Source organism: Ischnura elegans, chromosome 6 (genome assembly GCF_921293095.1).
Source record: "Ischnura elegans chromosome 6, ioIscEleg1.1, whole genome shotgun sequence".
Classification (NCBI taxonomy): domain Eukaryota; kingdom Metazoa; phylum Arthropoda; class Insecta; order Odonata; family Coenagrionidae; genus Ischnura; species Ischnura elegans.
In genome coordinates this window covers 45,205,709-45,232,149 of record NC_060251.1, presented here as the reverse complement: position 1 = coordinate 45,232,149, position 26,441 = coordinate 45,205,709, and the positions used below count along the sequence as shown (strand labels likewise).

The window sequence follows — 26,441 nt, the reverse complement described above, 5'->3', positions numbered from 1 at the left end:
TTCTTGGGCAGTCATGATCGGAAAGCTACCGTTCAACAAAATCTTATATTGCTTAGCTTGAATTTTACAATATAATACTACAAATAGCTTAGGAAAGGCTTCTGAACAGTCTTCTCACCTCCTACGTTAGTCAAACTTTTATTTCCCTGATTGCGAATAAGCTCAGCATCCGCTGCAGAACCGCTTCCAAATCAGCTACAAATCTCTAATCAAATCGCTTATCCGAGTACATATTTCCTGTTTTGTGATCGGCAATATTTATGGTGCAACCCAGGGGAGAAATGTGAGCCGTAAATTTGCCAGGAAATGCTTTCAAAAGGCAACTTGAACACTTCCCAAATGCCTGGTGAACATCTGATAAATAGACTCGCGTTAGACATAAAACTACGCTCAAACCGTTTTTACGAATCAGCCGTTTATATCCCAAAATCCTCATTTGCGATCTCCAAAAACTGTCGATTCTGTCATTTTGTTTAGGAATATCCATCGCTTCATCTTGAATAGCATTACTTTTCTGAATGTCGTCATCCATATCACGTCATTGATTTACATTTCAAATAAGAAACACAACGCCATTCCAAGAATCTTGTTTTCGTTACTTTTTTAATCTAAGAATCTTCTGTTTAAAGTTTTATCGCGAACATTCGCTGCATCACAATGTGTGTCCATGGACTAATATCATGATATATTGGTCCTGAAATTCACTTTTATTTTAAATGAACGTCCATTTTGTAATTCAAATTTGTTCATTAAAATGCGTTCGGTTTCCATACGTTAGATGGAATTGCAGGACCCTTTGGGTAAAACTATTGTTTAAATAAATAGATTTGCCATATATCCTGCATATAATTTAGTACTAATTATGATATATGTGATATATTAATTAATTTTGTGAATATGCACCAAAAGGGAAAGGATATGGAGAATATTCCGAGCGGTGACGGTATTCTGCTCTGAGAAGCCAAGGACGTGGAAGTAGAGATTATATCATCCCAAAACCTCTTTTAAAAGATACTTATTATTTATGAAGGACTTAAATTTCTCCTGGTGAATTAAATTGATGGATTCTTCTCGGGTTTTCAATTAGGTTAACTGAGTCATATAGGCCGAAGTTTTGAAAGACAACTTGTTTTCCATTTTCAAGGCTTGTCCCTCAATGAGAGCATGAAATTGGACTTTCATTGAGTAACATACCTTGAAAATGAGACAAAACGTCGGACTATATGACTGAGTTAACCTGGTTGAAAACCTGAGAAGAAGTCATCAATACGTAATTTAGCACGAAAACATCACAAGATAAAATGAATTAAGCAACCCATTTTTATGAAATCAATAACCGAGGCTTCAAAATACACTCGTGGTTCTAGTCAAGTCATCAACAAACGTTATCGTCTACAGTTAAAGGTGTATTTTTAATAATTTTTTACTAACTTCATAGTTAATCAGCAAGCTTTTTAAAGGCAATAAAAATAATAGATAAAATACTGCGTTGGATTGACAGATCCGTAACGATTTATTGAGGTAAATTTTATATTTTTTACTCCAATTGAACGAAATGTAATGCTATCCCGAGACCCGAGTCATTATCCGAGTCCGAATTCCGGATACAGGCGTTATCATAATCTATGTCATGTTAAACAGTGCTGAAAGTTTTTTTTAAATATATGATTGCATTTGCCTCTGCAACTATTTTTTTTATTCATGAGTATGTTTTCTGTAAAAATAAATAAGCTAAAGAAGTCATGTAATATTTCCAAGCATAAAAAAACTGAAGAACGGAAATATTAAAGAATTAAAAATATATTTCCTCAGTACGACCGAATCATTAATATTGCATAACTGAGTGACCTAAGAGTGAAGAGCGTGTTTGATAACCCGTCGTAGTGTAACAATTACATTAGTCAATTGGGTAAAAACTCCTACAACCTGTCACTGAATTATGCTGCTTTGAGTTTGTCCTATGTTCCCAAATTCTCCGCGTTTATATTTATTTTATGTTCCCAAATGCTCTGCGTTTAATTCGCGTCTTTTAATGTTTTCCGTAATCATATTTTTCGTATCATATAAAAAATGAGGAACTAGGAAATGAAAATCATACTACATGGCTCTGTACATAGATTCAGAAATCATTTTAATCCGAGCGCATATGCTCTCTTGGCTCATAAATAATAATACACTTTCCAAATAGGCCACCGATTCGGTTTCATGGATTTTAATTGCTCAATTTTAGACCACGCGATTCATGATTCATGTAAGTACCGCGCCGTAGCATATTTCAACTTTTTTCTCAACCGATCTGCCAAACTCAATTTTCAATGCAGGCATAGAACCTTTCAATGCGAGTTTAGCGAAAAAAGAATCAGGAATCTGATTTTACCACGGCGTTTATGAATCGAAATTACTGCGCACTCTATTTCGATTCAACAACGAAACATGATGCGAGCCGTTCTTTATTTTTTATTCATCCCTAAATGATCCTCGGGTAAACCGAAATGAAGTTTCGGCCGATGGACAATTAAAATCATCAAGTACCTACCCACCGAGTGAACGAGAAATCGCAACTGTGGAATTAGCGGGCGAAATCAACACGGAAAGGCAGAAACCGATGAATGAAAAATGGTGCACGCGCTTCACCCATGCTTCCACAGTCCGTTATAGCCTTCCTCTATCGCTAAAACGTAGTACCACCAAGTTCAAAATACAGTGAAACTCGCTCATAATAATCACACATTAAACGAAATAACTCTTGCCTATAACAAGGTGTTTCTGATCCATTGCGAATCCCTATGGTCGCCGAAATTAATTTCTCCGCATTCAACGATTTCGAATTATACGAATCCCCGATATATTTTTTGGACCTTGGGGAATTATTCCTTCTTTTTTAATAAATAAATTACGGCCATTTCCGCTACTTATTCGTTCCTTACCTCATCATCAGCTATACTTACGTGCGACCGACACCACATAGTTCTACTCTCAATTTTAAAATTCCTCTCATGTGGGGCACTTGGTCAGCTTATCATCTGTTGATTTTGCGTGTGGTTATCATCACGTAATTCTACTGTTAATCTTAAAATTCCTTCCGTTACAGCCTTGTGATTGCAAGAGTGGGACAATAGTTAACTGATATGGATCTTTTGTTTAAATTAAGACGATTTACGGAATAGTAGACGGCAATCCTGTGATTTACAAGGAAAAATCCTTTATCATGAACATAAGGAAATCCTGTATTTATCAAAATAGAACGATGTTCCCCTGAAATTCGTTAAAAGCGAGTATTTCATTTCACCAGTTCTAGATAATTCAATTCACCACTTTCCACTATTAAAACCCCTGCGAACGTCCGTTTTGTTGCACAAATCCGTCCACATATACTCCCGCAGGACTGATTGGAATTTGCTTTGCGTATGCGTACACGAGTCTCTGCACGGTACACGCGTGCTCGAGTGGCCGAAATGATCGTACTCCATTGAAACTGCGGAATTCCAAACCGGGAGATGCGCTCAGTCTCTCGCGGAGAGCCTCTTGCGAATTCGTCGGTACGGGGAAGCATTTGAGTCCGTCAGTGAGAGAGATTTTGCTTACTCTCCCAAAAAACCATTCAGAGAGCACAGCTTGAGGGTTTTTTATTCAGCGCTTTTGTTTTATTATTTCCTACCAAAAAAGACAGCTCTGGGCTCGCGAAAACAAATTCTGCTTTCTTTTCTTTTTTTTGCAAATAGCGATTTAGTCCGTGAGCCGCTTGCTCGTCACAGTCGTTGCTATCGACGTCGAACACTCACTGTGACAACTAATGGACTCTTGATGGATCTAAGATAAAAGGACGTAATTAGTTTTCCGAGAATCAAAAGAGAGAGGATCAAGTTAAATAATGGTTGAATGGAGTGGGAACTTACCAATGGTAGTTCGAGTTTGCATAGCCTTTTGAGGTTGCATAGCTTCCTACCGGCGAAATGCGATGTTATTGCCAAAACGTCGTTAATGACGAAATTTTTACTGCCATCAGGGATTGTTTAAGAGATATGCATGGTAACATAGTTATTTTTTGTACGAGGATATTCCTTACTTTATTTTATATTAAGTGGGACCATACTGATGGTAATTGTACCGCTGTGCCCATTTAGATTTTAATACCAAACTGCTGCAAAAAGGAGCATTTTGACAAAAGTTACTGATTTGGGCGTCCTTCAAAGGAATGCTTGCAGCAAATGAGCTTAAATTGTTAGCATTTTTCAAAATAAATTAGTCACATTTCTATTTCAAAAAGAGGAATCTAAAATACATATATAAGGGCTATAAAATAGCTGTACGAATAGATGACATTTAAAGTGATAAAGAGAAGGTGAGATTTTACAAGAATCAGTATTATATATACCCTGGAAAGTTTTGGGCCAGTGAAAGGAGTCTCTCACGTCACAGGAGTCACTATTAATGAAGAATAGAGTTCTACCTGATTGAGGAGGAGTAGCTTTATTTAATAGATGAAAGATATTGCATCCTTGTAAATTCTTTGGCCATGAAGACGAATGCAAGTACAATCGGACAGACTCATCTGCATACGAAATTCATTGAAATAAACCGGTTCATTTTTTAAATTACTGTTAAGCCTATATTGGTGCATTGATTTACAAACTGTTTTGAGATTTGATTTTTCACTGTAGTTGATGTTACAACCATGGATATCAAAACTGGTCTCCCCAAGTGTTTAATTTAAATCAGTGAAAGAATTGGACACATAAACTCTAACTTTCAAACACAGATTACCGTGTAACCTACTGAGATTCGTCACAAGCCAGAAGAAGTGCAATCACCGAAAAACGTAGATACTTGTCTTTTGAAAAAATCCTCTATCTCATTTCATACAAGACTGACCTGATGAGTAGAAAATATCTCTCATCACAGAAACTCGTATTGAAATGGAGGAATGCCTTGTTATAGAGACAAGAAAAAAGTGGATACGAATCTCTAAACGTAGACAGTTGTTTAAATAAAATCCTCTCTCTCCCAACTCTCTTCATTTAAAGACTGTCCTCATGAGTAAAAACTATTTCTCATCACAGATCCAAATGGAGGGATGCCTTGGCATTTGTGGTGAGCGTCGCCATAGAAAGTGACAAGAAGAGAGAATGCCCACCCTAAAGTTTACACCCCCGAGGCAATTTGGGCCCCTCGGAGAAGCTTCAACGTTTTTACGACACCACGTGACTTTTATTAACTTCGAATTGTCCCACGAGCAAGCGAGGCTGTTGAGCGGAGGAAGCTGAGGTACGAGGTCATGACGCAGATGAAGCGTGAGACGGAAACCGGTTGCACCGACTGGCGGTTTTAATTTCCGCAGCACCCATTTCACGTTTGCGTTTAATCCCTTACTCTTAGATAAATAACGTTTGAAGCTCCTAAGCTTAAATTGCACAACAGGCTATCCTAGCCTATAATACCTTGACGGAGGATAAGAATAATTGTGTCGCCGATTTGCTGTGGAGGCCAAGTTTGTGGGAGTATTAACACCTGGTATCTGAGTATTTTTTTCCTTTAAAGCAGTGTCCATGATATACATTATGAATATTTTTATTGTTTATATATTTATTATCATGATTGTCTTCTAGATATATATTTTTGTTTTCGGTTATGGCCTCACTTATTGTCGATTTGCTGCGTAGGATGGCAAGTAGGTGGGAGTATGAATATGATTCCTTACTTCTATGAAATATTTTAAATATATGCCCATATGTGTTGATCAAAGTGATATTTCTGGAGATTGATGTTCCTATCGAATTGAAATAACTTTCCTCAAGAAAATCGTGAAAAAACGTCGAACTTTGGCAAAGCAAATATAATCCAATCATTCTAAATGAGATCTACCCCTCGACACAAAATGAAATTATTGTATAGACATGGCTGGCTCTATAAAAATACTGATACTGTGAATTTTTTACTCTTATGGTGCAAGTGTATCGCCTAAATAGCTTTAAACAAAATTCCTTCTCCAACCTTAGGCTACACGATCAGGAATTCCTTTTAATTGACTGATAAAATAACTCGAATATTTTTGAATATACTTTTGGATTTCTATTGTGCCGAATAAACGGCTTTTATTTGACGATAGAACAAATTAATTTGAGTCAAATGCAACTGTTAACTTTGTTGACATAGAGAAGGCCTCACAGTGGAAAAATATTATATAAGGGATTTTATTTTCTCAAGAGTTATTAATTTAACTCAGAATAAAGGCATCTAATCAATATAACGAAAAAAACAGTGACATAAAAGCGGTTTTAATAATGTATTCCTGGAAAATTAAAATTTTAAATTGACCATAACGTATCCTTTTTAACATATATTTGAAGAGAATAGAGGTTTTAATTTAGCGTTATTAGCATTTGATTTCAATTAACTGGTAAAATTGAAAGAGCTTAAACATTTTTCCCTGTTACAGTCAAGAATTTCTGCCAATGTGTGCGTGAACTAATCGTGGCGTCGCGGTGCTGTAATTTGGTAGGACTTGTTATTTCGATGCGAGCCAATTTTTTCGCGTAGTAACGTGAGCGGGAAAAATCGTTGTGAATTCCCACTCCCCTCCAAACCCTTCCAAATTACACCCCCTTCTCGGGACCCCTCGTGTTTTTGTTGCTCCAAATTGATTTCAGTCATTTTTTTTCATTTATTTTGAGAGAGTAACGCCATTAAGCCAGGTTCAGTCGGCGTTGTGACGGTTTGATTTTCTCCATTTTTTTCCTCTCTTTCCCTTCGCGGCATCAAAAAATACCGTTAACGTCACCGGAAAACCCTTCTCAGCGCAGTTTGGGCGTGCCCGACTTTTTCGGGACTGAATACAGTTTGCACAAAAGCTTGGTGATTCCTGGAATGCGGATGAAGTATTTTTTTATTTTGCCTTCGCGAGCGAGGATGTCTAAATGTATGTTTTTTTGCGCGATTTTCTGTGCCCTTTCAATTTTCCTCTCTTCGATGTTCCAGCCATATTTTCAAGATGAAAATTGGGATGTTCTTGTGCACGAAAAAAATATGTGACCCCCATAGGTGCCTATTCTTTTGTACTTTTCCGCCAGTATGTTGATGCGAATCACGACATTCCATGCATTTACTTTGAATATTACTCACCTATTTCCTAATGAATAGAGGGCAATTATGAAATTACGTGGCTGAAAATTTTTTGAGTTGCAATGTAATTCGTCTTAATAAAATTTTAAAGAGGCTAATTTTTCTCAAATTTCCGTGTTATTGCATCATTATTAGACGATGTCCCCCAAAAATCGTTTGACTATATCCATATTGTGTCCCCGGGAAAACTGAATAATTCTTAAATGCCATTCCTGGAAATGCGTTACATTTTTAAAAGTTATACTGCATATCGATAATGAATGGGAAAAATTCATTACTACTTAGCTAAGACCCTTTAAAGAACCACCTAAACACGACAATACATTCGCAACGAAAACCATTATAGCCCGGTCAAAATAGATATTGACCCTTGCATAAATTGCCAATAAGCTGAAAATTTGCATGAACCTCAAGAATACCACTCTAATGAAATCCTGAAAATTCCCCTTCGATCCCGTGCAAAAAATTTTATTCAAGGTCAAAGGTCACAAAAATGAGCTTTTTGCATTTTTTGGCCTAACGGTTAGTTTTATGATAAAAGTTTCTCAGATCAAAATTGTAGACTAGAAAATTATCTACAAAATTATCATTTCTATATTTTCTCTAAGATTTACCGTTTCTGAGAAAAAGCCTTTCGAATGTAGGCTGGGGCTGTACTCTACGTAATATGTTTGGCTGTACGTATTGTTGCGTTCTCCGAACATTATTGGAACATTATTCATCATTATTTAAAAGATTTTTTTTCTCAGAAACGATAAATCTTAGAGGAAAAATAGAAGTAACGATTTTGTAGATAATTTTCTGATCTATAATTTTGATCTGAGCAATTTTTATCATAAAACTAACCGTGTGGCCAAAAATGCAAAAAAATCATTTTTGTGACCTTTGACCTTGAATAAAATTATTTGCACACACGTGATCGATGGGGACTTTTCAGGATTTTATAAGAGTGGTATCCTTGAGGTTCATGAGAATTTTCAGCTCGTTGGCAATTTATGCAAGGGTACCCCTATTTTTTGGGCTAATTCGACCGGGCTAATTACCTTTACCCTAGACACGAACAATCCTGGATCTCTCACATTCACAGTGTGTACTATATCAAACCAATCTCCTGAATCATTACTTTAGCTATTAAACACAAAGTGTGAAGCTCTAAAATGCGTTATTTTACTGCAGAATTTTCGCGTATACATTACTTTCCAAACAGTTGTTAAAGAGAAAATCCATGTGAATTGCTATAACTTAAAATAAGTGGTTTTTGTTTCTAAATATTATACAATTTCAGAATATCGAAAACAGATATTTCTATTAAAAATAAATATCTGGAGGTAAATGAATATCTGAATGGTCTCTTAGACACGATACCATACAAGACAGGACAGATGTCCTAACTAGTTGATTGCATTGTACCAAGTTGACAGCAGTCGTAACTAGTTGATTTTTGGATCCGTAAATTGCTGTGTTTGCAATGAGTATAATATTGAGGCCTTGCAAACTATTTACTGCAATGCACCCATGCTATCCCATTTGTTAACCTCTGAACATAACTGCAATGTACTCTTAATGCATAATACGTTGAAAAAACTAATCTTGCGGAGACTTGAGAAAAAAAGCTATTTTAAATATTCATTTTTAGACAAATTAGAAATGTAATCAATTGAATACTTGTCTAGAAACTACATGTGTTTGATATCCCAATCTGAATATTTTCTCTATTTGTTTCAGGATACTTCTGGCATATAACAGATATCCACTACGATGTCAACTACACCATCAATGGGGACAGCAGACGAAGTAAGTAAATTTTGTGAATTATTTCCATAAAATAGTAGTATTTCCATGCCATACCATATGAAGTATTTATCTACAATATTTAACAAAAAATTATGCAGGTACGTAGTTATTTACATGTTCAATATCAATAATATTGGCAAAAGGATAGGCTGTGACAACAAAGTATATAGAACTAATCTCGCCCTTGTAATGGATCCATCCGGGGCAAGTACCGGCGCCCGTCCCCAAGGATTTGGCTCCGCTGATCGCACCGTTCTGAGCGATAGTATTCAAGAAGTCATTGTCAGACGGAAAGATGCCAATGGATAGGAAAACTTCAAACGCTAATTCAATATTTAAAAATTGGAACAGACATTACCAAGGGAGCAATTGACTAATATATTTAACATCGATCATAGGAAAGATTCCCGAAAGTATCATTGTTATCTACATACTATTACTTGCCTGTATTACCTGTATACTATTACTTGCCTGGATAACCTAAATTTTCTACATAGCCGTCAGAACGGTTTCCGGAAAGGTAGATTACACAGGTAAGAAAGGTAAGTAACACACTTCGCGCTCCATTTTCACGAAGTACTCAAATCCAATGAATCGTAAAGACCATTTGACGCATTATTTCTCGATTTTAAGAAAAATACCGGTATCTCACAAAAAATCTTACTCGAATTAAAGTCATCCGGGTTAAATGAAACATTTGTAACCGAATACGCGACTTCTCAAATCGTATCGTCATTAATAATTAATTTTTGACGGTTGTTAAAGTGACATCAGGTGTTCCCAATAGAAGCATAATCGGCTCTCTTGTGTTTATTATGTACTTGTACATGAATAATAAAGAAAAAGGAGATGTCAGAAATTTCTTGGCCGTCCAACTGTCCCCATTTATATGTTGTGGATTGTGACCAGATAAAGATGACCAATGAAGAGAAGCATCTATGAGATAAGATAATTCAAACATATCGTGGGAAACACATGTAAGGAATATTTATGGCAGAGCTCTGAAGAGGCTTACATTCGTCAAGATTGTCGTTGCAGAAATATTTAGCCCGTAAACTTGATAAAATACAAAAGAAACATTGGTGTGGCGGCAAGAGGGCTGAGTGTGGCGACTCACCGGTTACTGCACATTGGACAATCCCACGGCGTCCATTTCATCAGGGCCGGATAGATGTCGTGCTTGTTGATTAGGAAAGGCAATTAGTGTACCCTGAGGAAGGAAAAATTGTGGTTGAGTAAGACAAAACAAGCTAACCACTGAGCATCATTATGTAGTAATTATCTGATTTCATTAAGCTGATAAGTGTTGAAATAAAGCATTGCAGAATCTTTCCTAAAATGTACCTAAAATCCAATGTCAAATTTAGCGAATGTTAATAATTTCCAGTTCACCCTGCCACGTATCAAACATGGGTGGTGAAATGAGGACAATAAAGTTCTCTCTCACACTTCTGTAACAAGATAGACGTACACATCGCGAGGAATTTGATCTGTCGCCTCCGAGGTGGACAAGGTTGATGTAAAGTTGAGTATTTGGGCGAGAATGTATAGATGTGCAATCCTATTTTCAAAGCAATCCAAAGTCACGTCATGATTTATTCTTAGTCCATGGTTTCAAGAGCATTGATCTTATATACTTTCTTTCACATTACCTATCTTGAACTTATCTTGTAATATTTCTGATAAATAAATACGCATACAATCTATTACAGCTACGATTTGCTATGAAATGTAAATAAAAATCTGTCAGGTCTTTGGGTTTTAGCACTACCGATGGAAATGTTAATAGGCATAAGCTTTTTTGACGGAAAGTTGTGCATGTATCATCCAATAGTAGGATAAATTAAGTTACGCAACGTTAAGTACTATAAAATGAAAAATTTACACTTATATCTTCAAATTCACTATAAGTTAAGTATCCCCCTGCTGCAGGGAGCGAGACTTGAAGGAATATTGATATAGTTTTCATAGTAAAACCAAGGATCAAAGTGAAAGAATATGATAACAATATTTTGGCCACAGATCTCGTGAAACTTTGCAAGTTTAGAATGCGCGAAATAGCGGGGTAAAGTACAGGGACTGGTCAAGTCATGGGTAGAATGGACTATCTCTTCTTTTCAAAGCATGGGTTATGGAATGAAATTCCATATGAAAAATATTCAACAAGCAACTCGGATACTGGTCGGTCAACTGTGATTCCGATCCCGACTTGGCAGCACTGCCAAAAACCCTGCAGCCACTCGAATTGATCCTATATATAATGCAAACTTTGTGTTCACTAGAGTTGCTGCTTTGGAGAAAATGTCGAACTGACGCGGCGAATTTCAAAAACTTTTCCAGAACTGATTCCAAATCTCAGTCGTTCCCGTACCGAAAAGTTTTCGCAAATTTGTTTCGTGTGCGTTCCAGATTTAAATAAGTAGCAATGCTGTTATACACAGCATGTGCCTTCCGAATTAGGTCATATTAGATATTAAAAATTATTTTCAATAATGCAGAGGCGGAGGTGAATGAACTGTATTTTAAGCGCTATCATTATTTAAAACCAGTCCCACGCTCCTCCTGGATATAAACAGGTAGCATCACTGATATACGTAGCATGTACTCAGTGTTTTTGCCTAAAGAATAATAGAATTATTTTCAAATATATACGGAAACGGAGGTGAATCACCTGTATCAAAGCGCTATCAATAAGAAAAATCGATTCCAAAAAAAATTATTCTATTTTGCTAAATATTTGACCTTATCAACAGTGTAACCTTGTCAACATGAAACTTAATCTCAATTTCAAAAACTTCACTTCATTTAACACACATAAAAGCATTTTCCTACTCACTCATTTTTTTTATTTCGAGTTATTGGGTAAATTATGACAAGTATATACCATGTAGACCCTGGAAATTTCAGGATGCCGAAAAAATTTTCAATCTGGTATATAAATAAAAATTAGGCTCGTTAATAAATTGAATGTTGAGTAATTAACCGATGAATCCAGGTATTGCATTAAGATAATATTAGTTTCATAAAAGTGCCTTATCTTGACTCCTTAAATAAGGTGGAAACTTACGGTTATAACTATAATTTAATGGCATAGGGGTAAAATTATTGCTTGGAATTGCGGTCAGGAATCCACCTCCTTAATTTTTGGGTGATCCCTAGATTGCATACCAATAAGCACTTTCACCACTTTAATATTATTGTCAATTGTAACAGAGTTTGGAGTATACAAGGACCCAAATGTTTCCCCTATTCGAGTTGATGACGTCAAAAGGTCGAGGCGTGCGTGTCGCGGCTTCTCCGCCTTGTCCATATGTCGCGCGTTGGTCGCTGCTGTTTACAATCTTGCGAGCAGTTACTTTCAACAATTTTGTCGCTGAAATATTCTCTCCGAGGGAATAGTTCAACTATAACAACATCGACCCAAGAAATCAGTTACTGATAACTTCAGACTTAACTATGTGAAGCTAATGAAATGTGTTTCCCATTATGGAAAATAAAAGAAATACACTTTGTTGGGTACAGTTTTACATTTAAAGAGGTATGACGCGGGTTTTAATTATTACGTATTCAGGTAAAGACGTAACTTCAGGTGAAGGTGCCAAAGCTGAATATATAACTACGTTTTGAAACCCAGGCTGTGCCTGTTTAAATATACAAGTGAGCCTAAAAAAGTTTCATTCTAATAATTTCCATCATAAAGTTGATCGATAACTTTCGCGTTTTCTTATTTCGCACTTACGAGGAAATAACTAAAAGAAAAATTTTTTCTCGTAAATCATCTTTTCCTACCATCTACCGAATTCGTTTATTGGATTGCGACGTTGGTCCTTGGTGAATGACCCCATTTATCTCGAATGATCGAAGCTTACTCCACCTGGGTTGTGCTCAATACCTCATACCAAAAGCGCACGCACCCTAAGTTGGGATTAGGAGTCTACAGATCCAGCCCTGCCATTAGCCATGATGCTCTTAGCATGTTACCAACATGGTCTTGTCTTCCGCTTCAGTGTGCTGGCGTCCGGAGCACGGGGGCGTCAGCAGCCTGCGCCGACCGGCCGGCAAGTACGGCGACTACAGCTGCGACTCACCGTGGCGACTGGTGGAATCCGCGGCAAGGGCCATGAAGAGCCTTCACGGAGACAACATCGAGTTCGTACTCTGGACCGGGTGAGTGAAACGTTCCCATTCGACGAAAGCCCCGCTATCAGACGACAGCGAAGTGGTTCACTTCGTATTTCCTCGATTCTCCCCCAAATTGTCATTGCGTTTTTTCTGTATGCTTTTGCCCTGTCTAGATGAATATAACTTTAATCACCTGGATTATGGATGTTGCTAAAACTATTATATGAGTGGGTGAGAAGCCAAGTGGTACAAGTGATTTTTTTCTGAACAGAGTTAGGTAAACTTAATTGTTAGAGGAAATACACAAAAACTTGGTTGCCATGAGATACGAGTGAGTCTATATTCTGTGCTAACCTCGAAGGGAAAATAAAATGCACTACTAAATACGTAATTGATCTTTTTTTTGCTATACCTAATTTCTGTACCTAATACAGCATTGAAAAAAGAAATCACTTGTAGGTACCCCTTGGCTTCTCATCCACTCGTGCGTGACCACCAATTGTTGGCCAAAGAACTTGAAAATAACGTGTAAATCTTGGGTTAACTCGCTCACTCATTTAATCAACCCGACAGTTGGTATAGATAGATGAGGGCAAAGCTCCTCGCACTTTCCAAGTTTTATTAGATTTTTCAGCCGGGATTTGTACCCAGGACCTATGGTAAATAAAATAGCACGTTCAAATCCGTTTTAAGTTACTGATCCATGTTCCATAAAGTTTGTGGCCGGCCTGTTTCTAAAACGGGAAGTTAGATTTGAAATTGTCAAAATGGGAAGAATTTAGCCCCTGTCCATTTGCAAATTATTAGATGAAAGCATACTTACAAGATTACACAGAAGGATGTATAAAACAAATTATGCGCTGAGAGATTGGTGGGTGAATGAATTAAACGGATAGCATTTATCAGGTTTTCCCTTTCAATCTGAGCACAATTATTTCCGAATTGGTTATTTAAATATGCTTTTCTTCTTTGCTACCTACTACGTACTTAATTTCATGCATTTCCTCATTACCGTGGCAATGCTTGCCACAAATGGTACAGTTGGATGCCGTGTGCAGGAGCCAAAAAATGCTCTGCCAATAATAGTAGATCCATTGTAGGATAAGTGAACCCCTCTCAAAAGAACGGAAGGAATGGAAGGAAAGTAAACGTGGAATTTTTCCTAACGGTAGGGTAAGGAGGCGAATCGGATTTACGGCTGAAGATTATCGATTCTTGAAACCGGAATAATGGAATGAACGATACGGAAATTGAGACGTCAGTAATATGAGGGAGAACGAGAGGGAGTCATGGCTAGAATAACGTGCCTACTGCGCAGAATGTGGCAACAGAGAAATTTGAAAAGGGATAGTGACAATTGGTGGCATCAGGAAGGGGAAAAGCCCTAGCTGAAAGGAAAAATAGCGTTGGGAGTTAAAACATGACAAATCTGATAAGCAACGATGAATAAAACGGAGCACGGAAACTTTCTCACCTATTGATTTTACATTGAAAGAGGTTGGGACAATGTAGAAAACTCACGCTGCTCTTTATGGTCGAATGAGAACTCGGTCCATATTTTTGTTTTCATGAAATACGGTGGTTAATTCAAAAGACTAATTATGGATAGTAAAGCAAAGAAACGGGACATAGAAACTTGAAAGGAAGCATGAATGAGAAAATTCCGAGAGTTGGAAATTGAAAGAAAGCGAAACGAAGAGCGTTGGGGAGTTTTGGATGAGAAGGCTTTTTTAAACAGAGTAACAAGGGTATTGAAGCCTTATTCTGGCCTCAGGCAAGACATGTAGAGAGTAAACATTTGTATACTGAAATAATTCCTAGACCATCTTTAATTACATATGTTCATAACTATCTGAAGGGACCTATTTTGGCTGACAGAGTGAACTTCCAACCATTATGCTCGTTAGTATGAGCTGATGTGTGCTTTTTCTATCTATTTTTACCCATCCAGTAACAAATGTAAGGATAAGTATAAATTATTTTAAAAAATGAATAAAGTCTGGTTCTATTTTCTACAGCTAGATATTGCAAGAATTTTTAAGTTTTGCCAAACCGACTAAGTTACTTTCTTAAGTCGAATTCTGACTATGAATTTATAAAACATGGAACACTGTGGTTCCTTCCAGGCAGCACATAATGCATATGCAACTAATATTTTCTCAATGCTTTTTCAAAACCTCCCTCACTGAAAGGACGTATGCTGCTGACGTGATGCAAACCTATATATTTTCCTGAAGCCTTTCATTGCAAGATCCATATTCTTGTTTTTATTTTAGGGATTATAGCTCATATGGAATAGGAGACCATTAAAACGTTAAAGACACCTCTTTAAGGTTTTAATCTAATAAAATGTCTTCATTATATACTTTATAAATTTGTATGTGATTTTAAGAGTATTTTGTTTTTACCCAAAGTATATACAGTTACGACGCTTACACGATAAATAAAGTTAGATCTGCAATAGCTTAGTCTATACATGTTATTTATGAAGGACCTCAAATACATCTTATTTATCTCTATAGTCACGCATATCATCAAAAGTAATTTAGGGGCGATGACAGTGAAAGTAAATAATGTTGCAATAGCTTTCACGAAAGATCCAACTCTTTCATTGCATAAAACATAATACAATACCTACTAATGATATGGATAAGACACCAATAACTATTTGAAAATTTCAGTTATCCTTCTCATTTTCGTGGCTGAGATTGAAATGCCTTGTTTCGAATTAAAGAAATTTCGTCAATGCTAATCTACTCTTAAAATTTTTATAAAGCATGTTGGAATGCTTTACACTGAATCTACCCTCGGCATGAAGCAATATCTGGCAGTCTGCAATGACAGGGACTTCATTTCACACCAATTTACGAAGATTTCATTGTTTAAGGCAAAGGAAAATTTCGCCGTTCTTAAATGACTTAGCATCAAAGCAAGATTTCAGGGAGTAGAACCCTTTCATTACCAACTCGTGGTTCACTGTTATTTTTTGCCCACCCCTTGGTGATAGGATATGGCAGGAAGTTACGAGACACGTGAGTTGTTGTTTCCTGGGATTGTAGCCTTTTTTATTTTTCAATTCCATGATGCAAAGCTACGATGGAGGAAAATGAATCCCTTTTGTCAGAAGAGGGGTTTATCACAGAGCTGTTAATCTTTGTCTTCCATTCCGTCCCAAGGGGGAGTAAGTCGGAAAAACGTGGACACTGCAATAGCTTTACCCCTCAGTGAGTTTCATTTCTCAAGAGTCACTCTTTTATTTCAACCAGTTCCGTACAAAGCCGCTCGTTGGTTCCTTTCAATTCCGAATCCATCTCCCGCTGTTTCCGCCAACTCCCGCGGTCATGCTAAACAAAGGAAATCAACGCCTTGACAATGCAAGCAAGCGCATTTTGGCCACAAACTATTTTCACGCAACGTTGCTGGTGTTCATAGTTTTATTCGTGAGACGTTTTCTGCCCTGTCTTTTGAACCTTTACGGGTCTTAAAAGTAAATTCCGTCAACAAATCCCTCACATTCATGCCTATATTGATTGATGGAACCAAAAAATTAATTATATGCAACACAGTAAACAAATTTATCATGCCAATATTTTCCATTCCATTTTAAAGAGAAATCAAAACATCTAAAAGAGTAATTTATGCTGTTATGTATTTCTGCAATATTTTCCTGAATGCCCTTATAAAAAAATATGTCAATAATTTTTTTTATATTAGGCATTACATTTCATAGGCCTTGCACGCTTTCTTAAGGGGCAAATTTTCGTTTAATTCGCTTTCAGTATTCGTTTCAATTGAAAATTTTGTCCCAGAACAAGATATTTTTAATTAATCGATTCCAATCAAATGCAAAATTTCATGAATTTTGTACACTTTTTATTTAAAGCACTCATTAACAACGCCAATCAATGCATTGGATCATGCTCAGAAAAAATAGTTTTAACCTCCTCTCATGTAAATATAAATTATAACTTTTATTTACCATGAAAATTTCATAGTTTTATGATGTTATTATTAGAATAAATTTACTAGTTAGATAACCAATAAAGTATTAAAGTAGCGCTTCTTAGAAAAAAAAAACAATCTCGTGATTATGTGATTGTTTGGACACATGCACATCGTCATAAAATGACGTATGAAGCACAAAATTGGTTCATAAACAGAATTGTGAGAATATTCTTCGTTATTCTTTTCATCCTGAGAAATGGTCTTAAGTTAAAGTGAAATAACGCAGAATAATTTTCAGACTCCGTTCAGCTATTTCAGTGCTTTTTTGATTGTTCAAAAGTAGCATGAATTATCCAGATGAAATTCGATTTAAAACTTTTGGCCTACTTGTCTTACCATTTTTTTTTATTATAAATTCATGCTTTAAACCCTAATTTATATTAATGAATGGTTAGCAAAATTAACAGATCCCTTGAGGGAACATTCAGCTTTTTTATAGAGAAATTGAATTAATTACTTGAATTTATGACGCATGTTCCCGCGTGAATTCAAGCTAAAACTGGCCATGAGGGGCCAGTTGAGAATAAAAATAAATTAATTTACTTATTAGTTTCAAGAGAAACCTATGACAATAAAAAGCTCCATTATCTGGCAAAGCACCAAATTTCCTAGCTTTTAGACAGATATAATCTATCTTTCTAGAAAGTCCTGCTATATTCGTGGTGTTTTACATAGATATGGAATTAATTTAGCAAACCAATTCACGAAAAAAAAACTACATGAGCAAAGTAAATAACACTTTTTCCTATTTAAATGCATTAATAAAAGAAGAAATGTAATTTTCAGATGCTAACTTCCTCTCGCGTTTTTAATTCTTGAAAAATAATTCAACGCACCTGAGTTCATAGAGTCAGTTAAAATGACATGAAAATCATATGACACGCTACCATTACTCAATGATTTATCACGAACATTGGTTTGGATAGGTGATAGTAGAGCTCAGCCCAGATTAATCCGCATGCCAAAAATCAATGAACATAACAATGAACAAAATAAATGTTAGAAACACTCTCAGACGAACGATAATGAAAAAAAAACTTTGTTACATTCCACCAATTTTTTAAAAGTACTATTTCCGACGCAGCGACGTAATCCCCAGGTACTATGGGGGCTTTGATTCCACCCCACGGTTTTATTTGCGGCAATAGGTACCCGAGGATGACGCTGCGTTGAAACTAGGGGTACCTTGAAATAAATTATTGGAATACAACAAAGTTTTTCATTTCATTAACGTCTCAAAAGACGTTCAGAATGTTGAGACTCAGGCGAAAGAGATAAACTCTCAGACCATGTGAAATAAAAATAATCCTAGCAAAGGATAGCTTTTCATTAATTTTTCCTAGCTGTGTTCATAACTACGAGTATAAAAATGTAAAATATGAATTTACAGATTTTTTCCTCGATTGTTATTGCGTAATAAGTGCCAAAAAACTTATGTATACCCTATGATACATGCCTGGAGGTATCATTTTCTCATTGTATCACTTCCAAAAACTTTGTTGTCAAGCTAAAAATCTATATGTCTGTTTTTCTGCCCGTTATACGTTTCCATATGGCTGCACAGTTATGTGACCAAAATTAGTAAAATTGTATATCTTATGCTTCTCAACCCATTTTACTACTCTCGGTTGTGTCCGACGCATTATTTGCGTCGTTTTTCCATCACTATTTTGTAGCATCACATCATACAACTTCTGTGGTAGGACATTCTGAAGGATAGGCGCACCTATTCACTCGTTTAAAGGGGAAACGTAACTGAAAAAATACTACCCTTATCTATCAATCCTCTCGTTACAAATTGTTTTGCTGAGGTATGAGTTCACAAGACGTTTTTGGCGTACTTACCTACAGAGACATAACGATCAATGCTGTGGAACGGAAACGAATGATCCCGCGCGCATTATGCAGATATCGTTTTATCCATTGTTTGCTGTTCAGCGTGCCTAAAAATCCTACCAATCGACCATGAATTCCAAGTTATAAGTTTCCCACTTTATCTTTTTCTATCTCTGCCAAGAAACGCCGGTTGGCCTGTAAGTAACTTATGAAATGGAATACTAGAATTAACTTATGCATAACTGAAACAACTGTAGTAATTTTCCACACTTTTAAAATCTTACTCAACCGGTTTCAATACTTACGTATTAGAGACAGCTCTTAGGAATGATGCGTCAGCATTGAAACCGGTTGAGTAAGATTAAAATGGTGTGGAAAAATACTAGAGTTGTCTCAATTATTATCACCTATGGACTTCCACAAAATACTCTCGTCAACAATAAGTCTGATAAAATCAACTTTTCCAACGATCTGAGACTGCTCGCAATCATAGAATGTTTCTTGCAAAAGCAAGCTTGAAAAAGGGATTAATTTAACCGCAGCTGCGATGAAAACGTGCGAATCGTGTGACGTATCCGTGACCCTTTTCATCCCGGCTTCTGTAAGGGCTTCACCTAACGAGATATCTTGTCACTCTTTTCCCTCTCTCCCTTCCCCTCTTACCGTCCTTTTGTGATTCGTACCTTGAGGAGAGGAAGATATCCGCCGAAGGAACTCATCTCTAAGCAGGGAAGCGTCGCTCTTGTCCGTCAGACGAACCTTTCTCGCAAAGCGAAACTCCACGAATCCTAATGTCTTCCTCTCCTTAGCTCCCAAAAGGATAAACCTCCCTTTTCCTCAAATCCCTTCACTTTCACTCCACTCTTTGAAAACTTTCTTTCTCATTTTATTTTATACCAATCCAGACTTCTTATATAGTCTAAATTCTTCCGGAACACTTTTCCTTATGGCCTTAAGCCCACCCATCTTGGCCTACAGGGTTTTATATTCCGCGTATAGCCCCGTGTTAGCTATTCAATGGGCGGTGTCACAACACTTCTGTCTGAGTGACAATTGTACGAACCAACAGGTGGCAAAGAAAGAAAAAATAAATGAAGAGAGCTTGAATATTTTAAATCATTACGTGTAAACGTGGTCACACTCCATTTAGGTCGGGTCTCAAGGGAATATGAATGAGGCTCTTCATGAAACTCGGAAGTTTAGTCGAGAAAAATTTTACAGTACGCTTATTGCATGCTTTTGAATCAATTAAGGTAGGTAAATGTATAACAAGCTATGACACAACAAGTTATAACTTCGTGCGATGTTTTAAATATTAAGTATGGTTAAAATTTTTAATAGTTTTGGAAAAAATTCATCGATTCTTTATAGTTAAAATTTTAATTAGCCATTAAATTAAATTTTATTTTAATATATCAATATCGGAAATGTGATGACTTCCTAATGACAAAATTTACCTCCAAATCATCATCAAGATCTTCTAAGAGATTTCGCTGTTGGCATTAATGAATTCTAATTACGAATCCGTATGCTTCTTTCCCTTGGACCCGAAAAGTATTTCTGAAAATCTTGTGTTTCCGCCCCTATTTCGTGACTTTTACTATGAATTCTGCAACAATATTATTAGTATCCGCATTGTAGTAAATTTTAACCCATTCCTACGTACAGACTTATGAAAAATCACGAGATTTGAGAACACTTTTAAGGTTTACGTTAAAACATAGCATATATCAACGTTAGCAATTAAGGTAAATATGAGGAAATCCCAATTAATGAGGCTTTTAAGAAACTACGAAGGTGAATTTTGCATAAATATTGATAGGAGGCATTTTATCTCTCATTTAAAAACATATAGGTCGAAAATTTATCAAACGAATCCATCTTTTAAATATTTATCAGAATAGGAATCTCAAAGTAATAATATAAATAGGCATAAATATAGAAATTTTTTATAAAAATCATACTTAGAATATTATCCTTAACGTACATAACTTGGCTGAAGAATCATAATCATGTCTTGGTGGACTATAATTGAAAGTCATCAAATGAAATCTATTAGGAACAAAATAGTTAATTAGTTATCAATATCAATGCCCAATTTTTCCCTTCCATTTTCGGATTACTTCAGCGGATCCTGTGGAATCCCCCATAAACCAGATTTTTACGCCTAGAATACGAAGAACAGGGCCAGTGATGATAATTGTGTGGCAGGCTTGATTTATTAAATAGCAAAATATTACACTCCCATAATTTCAAGATAAATGAATTCATTAAGTTCCGTAGTATTAAAACTTGAATAATAATTTGCACTCTTTAATATTTTTCACATTTATTTTATATTTTTGCCATATTCTTGAATTCAGACCTTTGAAAAATAAGATATACGAGTATACTGGGAGTTGCAAGGCAAAAAAAACGTCCATGAACTCTTTTTCTATTCATGAAGGCATAAATGTATAAAAATATGTGAAAGGGCATTCCGTATTTCTCGCTCCTCACAGATTATAAATACATCAGTGTGCTTGAAAAAGCTTTTATCACTACCCATTCTCCCCGAGCACCTAAAAACACAGCTGTTTTATTTTTTTTCTACAGCAAAAGTTTTGAATTAATTCTTTTGTGTCGCGTTGTTCACGGCTAGGCGGAAGAAAAGCTCTCAATTTACTAAATTGGTGCACTATAAAACTCCCTTGTGTTTCAACTCTATAGAAAATTGCATCATATGTCACCGTTCCACCCTTAAATGCTTTCGGAAAACGAGTAAAAAAGTTTCGTCTTGAAAAGTGTGTTACACGGCTTCACCGCTGCAGCACGGATTTTTCAGATCATGTGCTCTATTAAAGGGGATGAATTTGTAATTGACTGGCTTGCGATTTCAATTTAATCCTCGGTTATTGTCGAAGAATTATATATCGGTATTAAATCTTTCCCTCCAGAAGTTAAGTTACATGTTTTTTTCCTCTTTAGTGAGAAATAGTTTGATTAACCGAATAGTGATCAATATTTACAAAGTCAGTTACCTTAAAATACGAGTTCCATTAATGACCCAGCATATGTGATTTTAATTATTTTAATTTATACTTGTATTCAGATTAAGAGACACTATTGAAATATAAGCTGTAGCTTCCTCCTAGTTGAATTCACCAATTTGACTTTTTACCACGTAGGTATGTACGCTTGCATGAATAACCCAAAATCAAACCATTTCCAAAGCACACATTTTAAAATTTCACCATTTTTTTATATGCAGCGCTGTATCGCATCTCCAATTTATATCAAGTACCTAGCATATTTATTTAAAATAACATTTTCTCAATTGGTTCCTGTTTCACTGGAGAACTCAACTATCTGTTCATAGTTCCCGCGCAATTGGGTATGATATATACAAGATAGTGATATAGGATAAGTTATAAGTGGTTAAAATACAAACGTAAATTACTTATTATCTTACTTAGGGGTAGTTTTCATAATGAAATTTTTATGACTGAGGTAGCTTAGGAAAATTTGATACCGGAATAACCTAAAAAACATTGGGATTTAGTTTTTAAAATTGCCAATGAACCTGCATCTATTTCTGTATTTCTTCACATTTATTAAAAAATCTCATGCAATATTATTACCTTCACCACTAGTTTCACCTTACGCTCTACATTTTATTTTATGTTCTTTTAGTTTAATTTGATTACTTCCCCAAAATAGGCCAATGAAACCAATTCCTTATCCCATAGACTAAGCCTTGGAATAGGTACGTATCTCACGCATTGGGAATAAACCTTCAGACATCATTCACTACGTATTTAACACAAATCATACCGGAAGGCAACTTTCTCTCACGTATGTTATTTCCTTGAGTAACATAAGCAATTACTTGTTCATTTCCATTCCATTATTCCATTTCCATTCTTTGCATTCCTCAAAGCTAAAAGTATGCATTTAATTAAAAATAGTTTGGAAATATCTTAAAAATAGTCATTAATCCTATTAAATTTTTGAAACTCTTATTTCATACCTTATGCATTGTTTGAAGTACTATTACAGAGCTAAATCACGCGATTGAAAAATGTAATCACCAAAGACTCAGCGGAGTGATTATCTCTTACTCATTTTCCGACCTGGGCACAGAGTGCAGTTGAACTAAAAAACTGTAAAAATAAGTGCATATAATTGAAGACCCATTGTGCAAAACTAAGGCAAGTGGAATTTATCAAGTATTTCAAATGAAACTCTAGGTGACGCCTTTTAGAGTGAAATCCTTTTTTTTAATTTTTTTTAAGTAAAAATTGAAATTTTGGATACAATAGTTTCTCGCACCTAAAGGTCAGGCAATCTTTAAGAACACTTGACACATTTAAAAAGTCTGTACTGTTGCGACCCATGGAAAAATTGAGTCTTTACGTATTCATGCATTTCTGCTTCCACGTATTCAACTCATGACGAGGTAAATGCCTTTCTTGAATTATTGAGACTAGTCTTTCGAAAAAGGTATACTTTCAGTCGTAATGTTCTCACTGCAGTTATAAATAACTTGAGGCTATAACTGAGAGTGCAGCAACTACCAAATGCATAAGGTTAACACTGTAGTCAATATTAGAGTGAAGGCGAATATGAATAGAGAGGGGCAAAAATTAAAATCTTTCCGTTTTTATTATAACACGCACAAATACCTGATAAATACAATACACGATAATGCAACATTTTAATAAAAAATGAAAGCCTATTATTTTGGCATGAAAATACTTTGACATAAATTTATTACTTTCCATCGGTTTCACATTTCTTTCTTAAAAGGAATCGTAGGAAATGTGTTCTGATGGGGAGGGGCATTACTCCGTTTGAGTTTTCCTCTTTTCTGACTTACGATTTGCTTTAAACTATCATCACCATGTTATCGTGGATTAATCTTGCTTTCAACTTCCTCTCTCTCATTAAAAATGTCAGAACATGTGGAGTACATCATTTTATAATTTTCTTGTGAATAAAATATTTATTTACTTGTAAATCAAATATTAGATTTACTCTTAGAGAAAATTTATGGATAAATAGTTTCAAATTTGAGACATAGATAAATAAAGGATTTAATCAAATGCAATGAAAATTCCAAGGAGAACACGTTTAACTGTATGCTAAAATCCCTCCTTTTCTAGCCATATTAAAATTTGCATGACATGCGGATTAAACCGTTTTTAACATTATGTATGTACCTCAATTATGTAATGTTTTCTCGTGGAGCTCGTGTAAAAAATTAAGCGAAAGATTGCGATTGCGAATTGCGATTAATATTTTTATGTTTTAACTCAGGTCATAGTTGAAAGGGGTCTAATACATTTACCATAAGGCCTTCAATGAGATTGTGTAAGTTTAAAACAAAGACTCTCTCATCTAACAATTACGTCGAAATTTTCAAGAAATTCAGGGAGAAAAGTTTATTTATATTTTCTATGCCTAAAATATTCAAATATTTTATATGTAACACCAATAAAAATATGACCTGAGATACACAATTTGAAGAAAATATTTATTCTTAAATACACACATAGGCAGATTTAGGAGGGAGCACGGGGGCAATTGCCCTCCCAAGACTCGTATGATGAAAGCGCATAAAAAATAGATAACATTCTTTATATGGCTATCATAACGTTCATTTTGTTGTGTGTAATATGGAGCCTCAATCGTTTAATTTCGAATTAATAACTTTCCTACAAAAAGGAAGACAATATTTCGTGATGAAATTGTTTTATCTTGTCTTTAATCTTATGTATAAGAAGATTGATTACCTGCCAGATCCTTGGGCCCTACCAATCAAATCCTGGATTCGCGCCTGAATACACGTACAGCTTGGAGAGGATCCTCATCCAAGTGTACTCTATGCCTAAAACTTGCCATTTTAAATTATATCAGGCCAGTTTTGAGTAATGCACAGCAGAGGGAGATGGACCATTCGGCTGGGAGTGAAGCCTTTTTTTTAAAGTACTCATTTCCTCCGCTCAGACAATCTTTTTCGGCGACGGAATCCTCGTTTTAAGCCAGCCTTATCTTCATAAAAATTTCGGAGTATGGAGTTTATACCCTTTTAACATTCGCATCCATCTCAACTCTCCTCCAATCTTCGAAGCGACCCTTCTTCCTACTTCGTGGACGTCGCCCCCAATAACCGATGACTCTCGCGTCGGCGACACCCCAGTATCCGTGCGGTTAGTACAGCTGTTTAATTGGATCGACAGACCTTTCCGAATGCACCCGCTATGCACTTCGGCTATGAGGTCCAGAGTTATATTTTAATAAGTTTGGGATGATGGCTTGACCTTTTTGGGCAGGAGAAATGATGGTGAAGGGAACGCATCACTCCAGCATCTTTTGAAGCAATGGATTTCTTGCATACAAGATTAGTACCTCCAGTATCACTACTAGATTTCGTTCATGTTTTGGATAAAGATAGGATATTGATACACAAGAAGTGTAGTTTTTATTTCAGCCAAGAGCGCTCAAAGTTTTTCTATGAATTAGAGGCGAAAAGTAACAGGAAAATCCCTGAATGTATGCAACCATCAGGAAAACAATACGCCGTCAGTGCTCATCGTCCAAGCAACGACAAAGGAAATTGTTGCGCTGCGGGTTACATAAATTTAGGAGTTTCGTAGGCGCTTTATGTAGCTAATATTACGATACGTAACGTGCGTTGGAAGCTGAAACAAAAAACAGACCTCATGAGTATCCATTTCCTAATAATTTGCCAAATTTGAACGAGATCGAGTAGAGAAACTTGAGAGAATTCCCTTGTTAGTACATAACGAATATTATCGATATTTTCAAATTATGTAAAGTAGACCTTGGTGAAGTATTCACAAATCAAATATTTTTTTTAATTTTAATTTTGTTAGTTAAGATTCTCAGATACTATTTTTAATTATTTTTAAGAGAAGTTAAATGATGCTTATGACCTAATGGAAGGGCTCTGAAATTTTCAAAATAATAGCGTACGTTTTGAAGGTTTGATAATTCACCAATAAGACCAAGATTAACCACGAGGGGGTGAGCAAGGAGCCGGAGTCCTTTGCTGCCTTAGTGGAGGATGAAGGTGTGGCGGGCAGAAGATGGGATCGGCCTGGAAGTGACGTCAAGTGGCCTTATTTCCTCGGGATGTTGGCCTCCTCTGGCCGGAAGGGCCTCGACCTCTGCTCAATCCCCCCCCCCTCCTTTCTCAGCCCTGAGGAATGTCAAGCTTTCGGCAATATTCTCGAGAGGCATCCCTAAGCAATCATCGCCCTTTCTTATGGACGGAGATATAAATCGAGGGAAAATATAATATCTCCAGACGGTTCAATCGAACGACATTATGAAGGAAAGAGTGGCAAAGGTCAGACTTGTGCCTTTACATACAAGTTAAAAATGTATGAAGTAGCACTCCTGTGAGAGAGTCTTTATTAAATTACTTTTGCGAGGTTTTAAGATGGAAAAATGTATAAATTAATCGTGATCAAACGAAAAACTTATTTACTACTGAATAACTATTTTTTAATTAACTAATCCAGGAGAATAGTCAGTAGTACCTACTAGAAACGTCGTAA

The 26,441-nt window shown here is 36.0% G+C and overlaps 1 protein-coding gene across 1 annotated transcript in view; it reads left to right on the top strand.

Annotated features, from left to right (window-relative positions):
* Nucleotides 1–26,441, top strand: part of LOC124160598 (acid sphingomyelinase-like phosphodiesterase 3b) — a 705,734-nt gene that overhangs the window by 500,600 nt on the left and 178,693 nt on the right. The window contains exons 4-5 of the mRNA XM_046536482.1: nucleotides 8,845–8,913; nucleotides 12,921–13,080. Coding sequence (XP_046392438.1) covers nucleotides 8,845–8,913; nucleotides 12,921–13,080 — 229 coding nt within the window. The remainder of the gene's footprint in view (nucleotides 1–8,844; nucleotides 8,914–12,920; nucleotides 13,081–26,441) is intronic.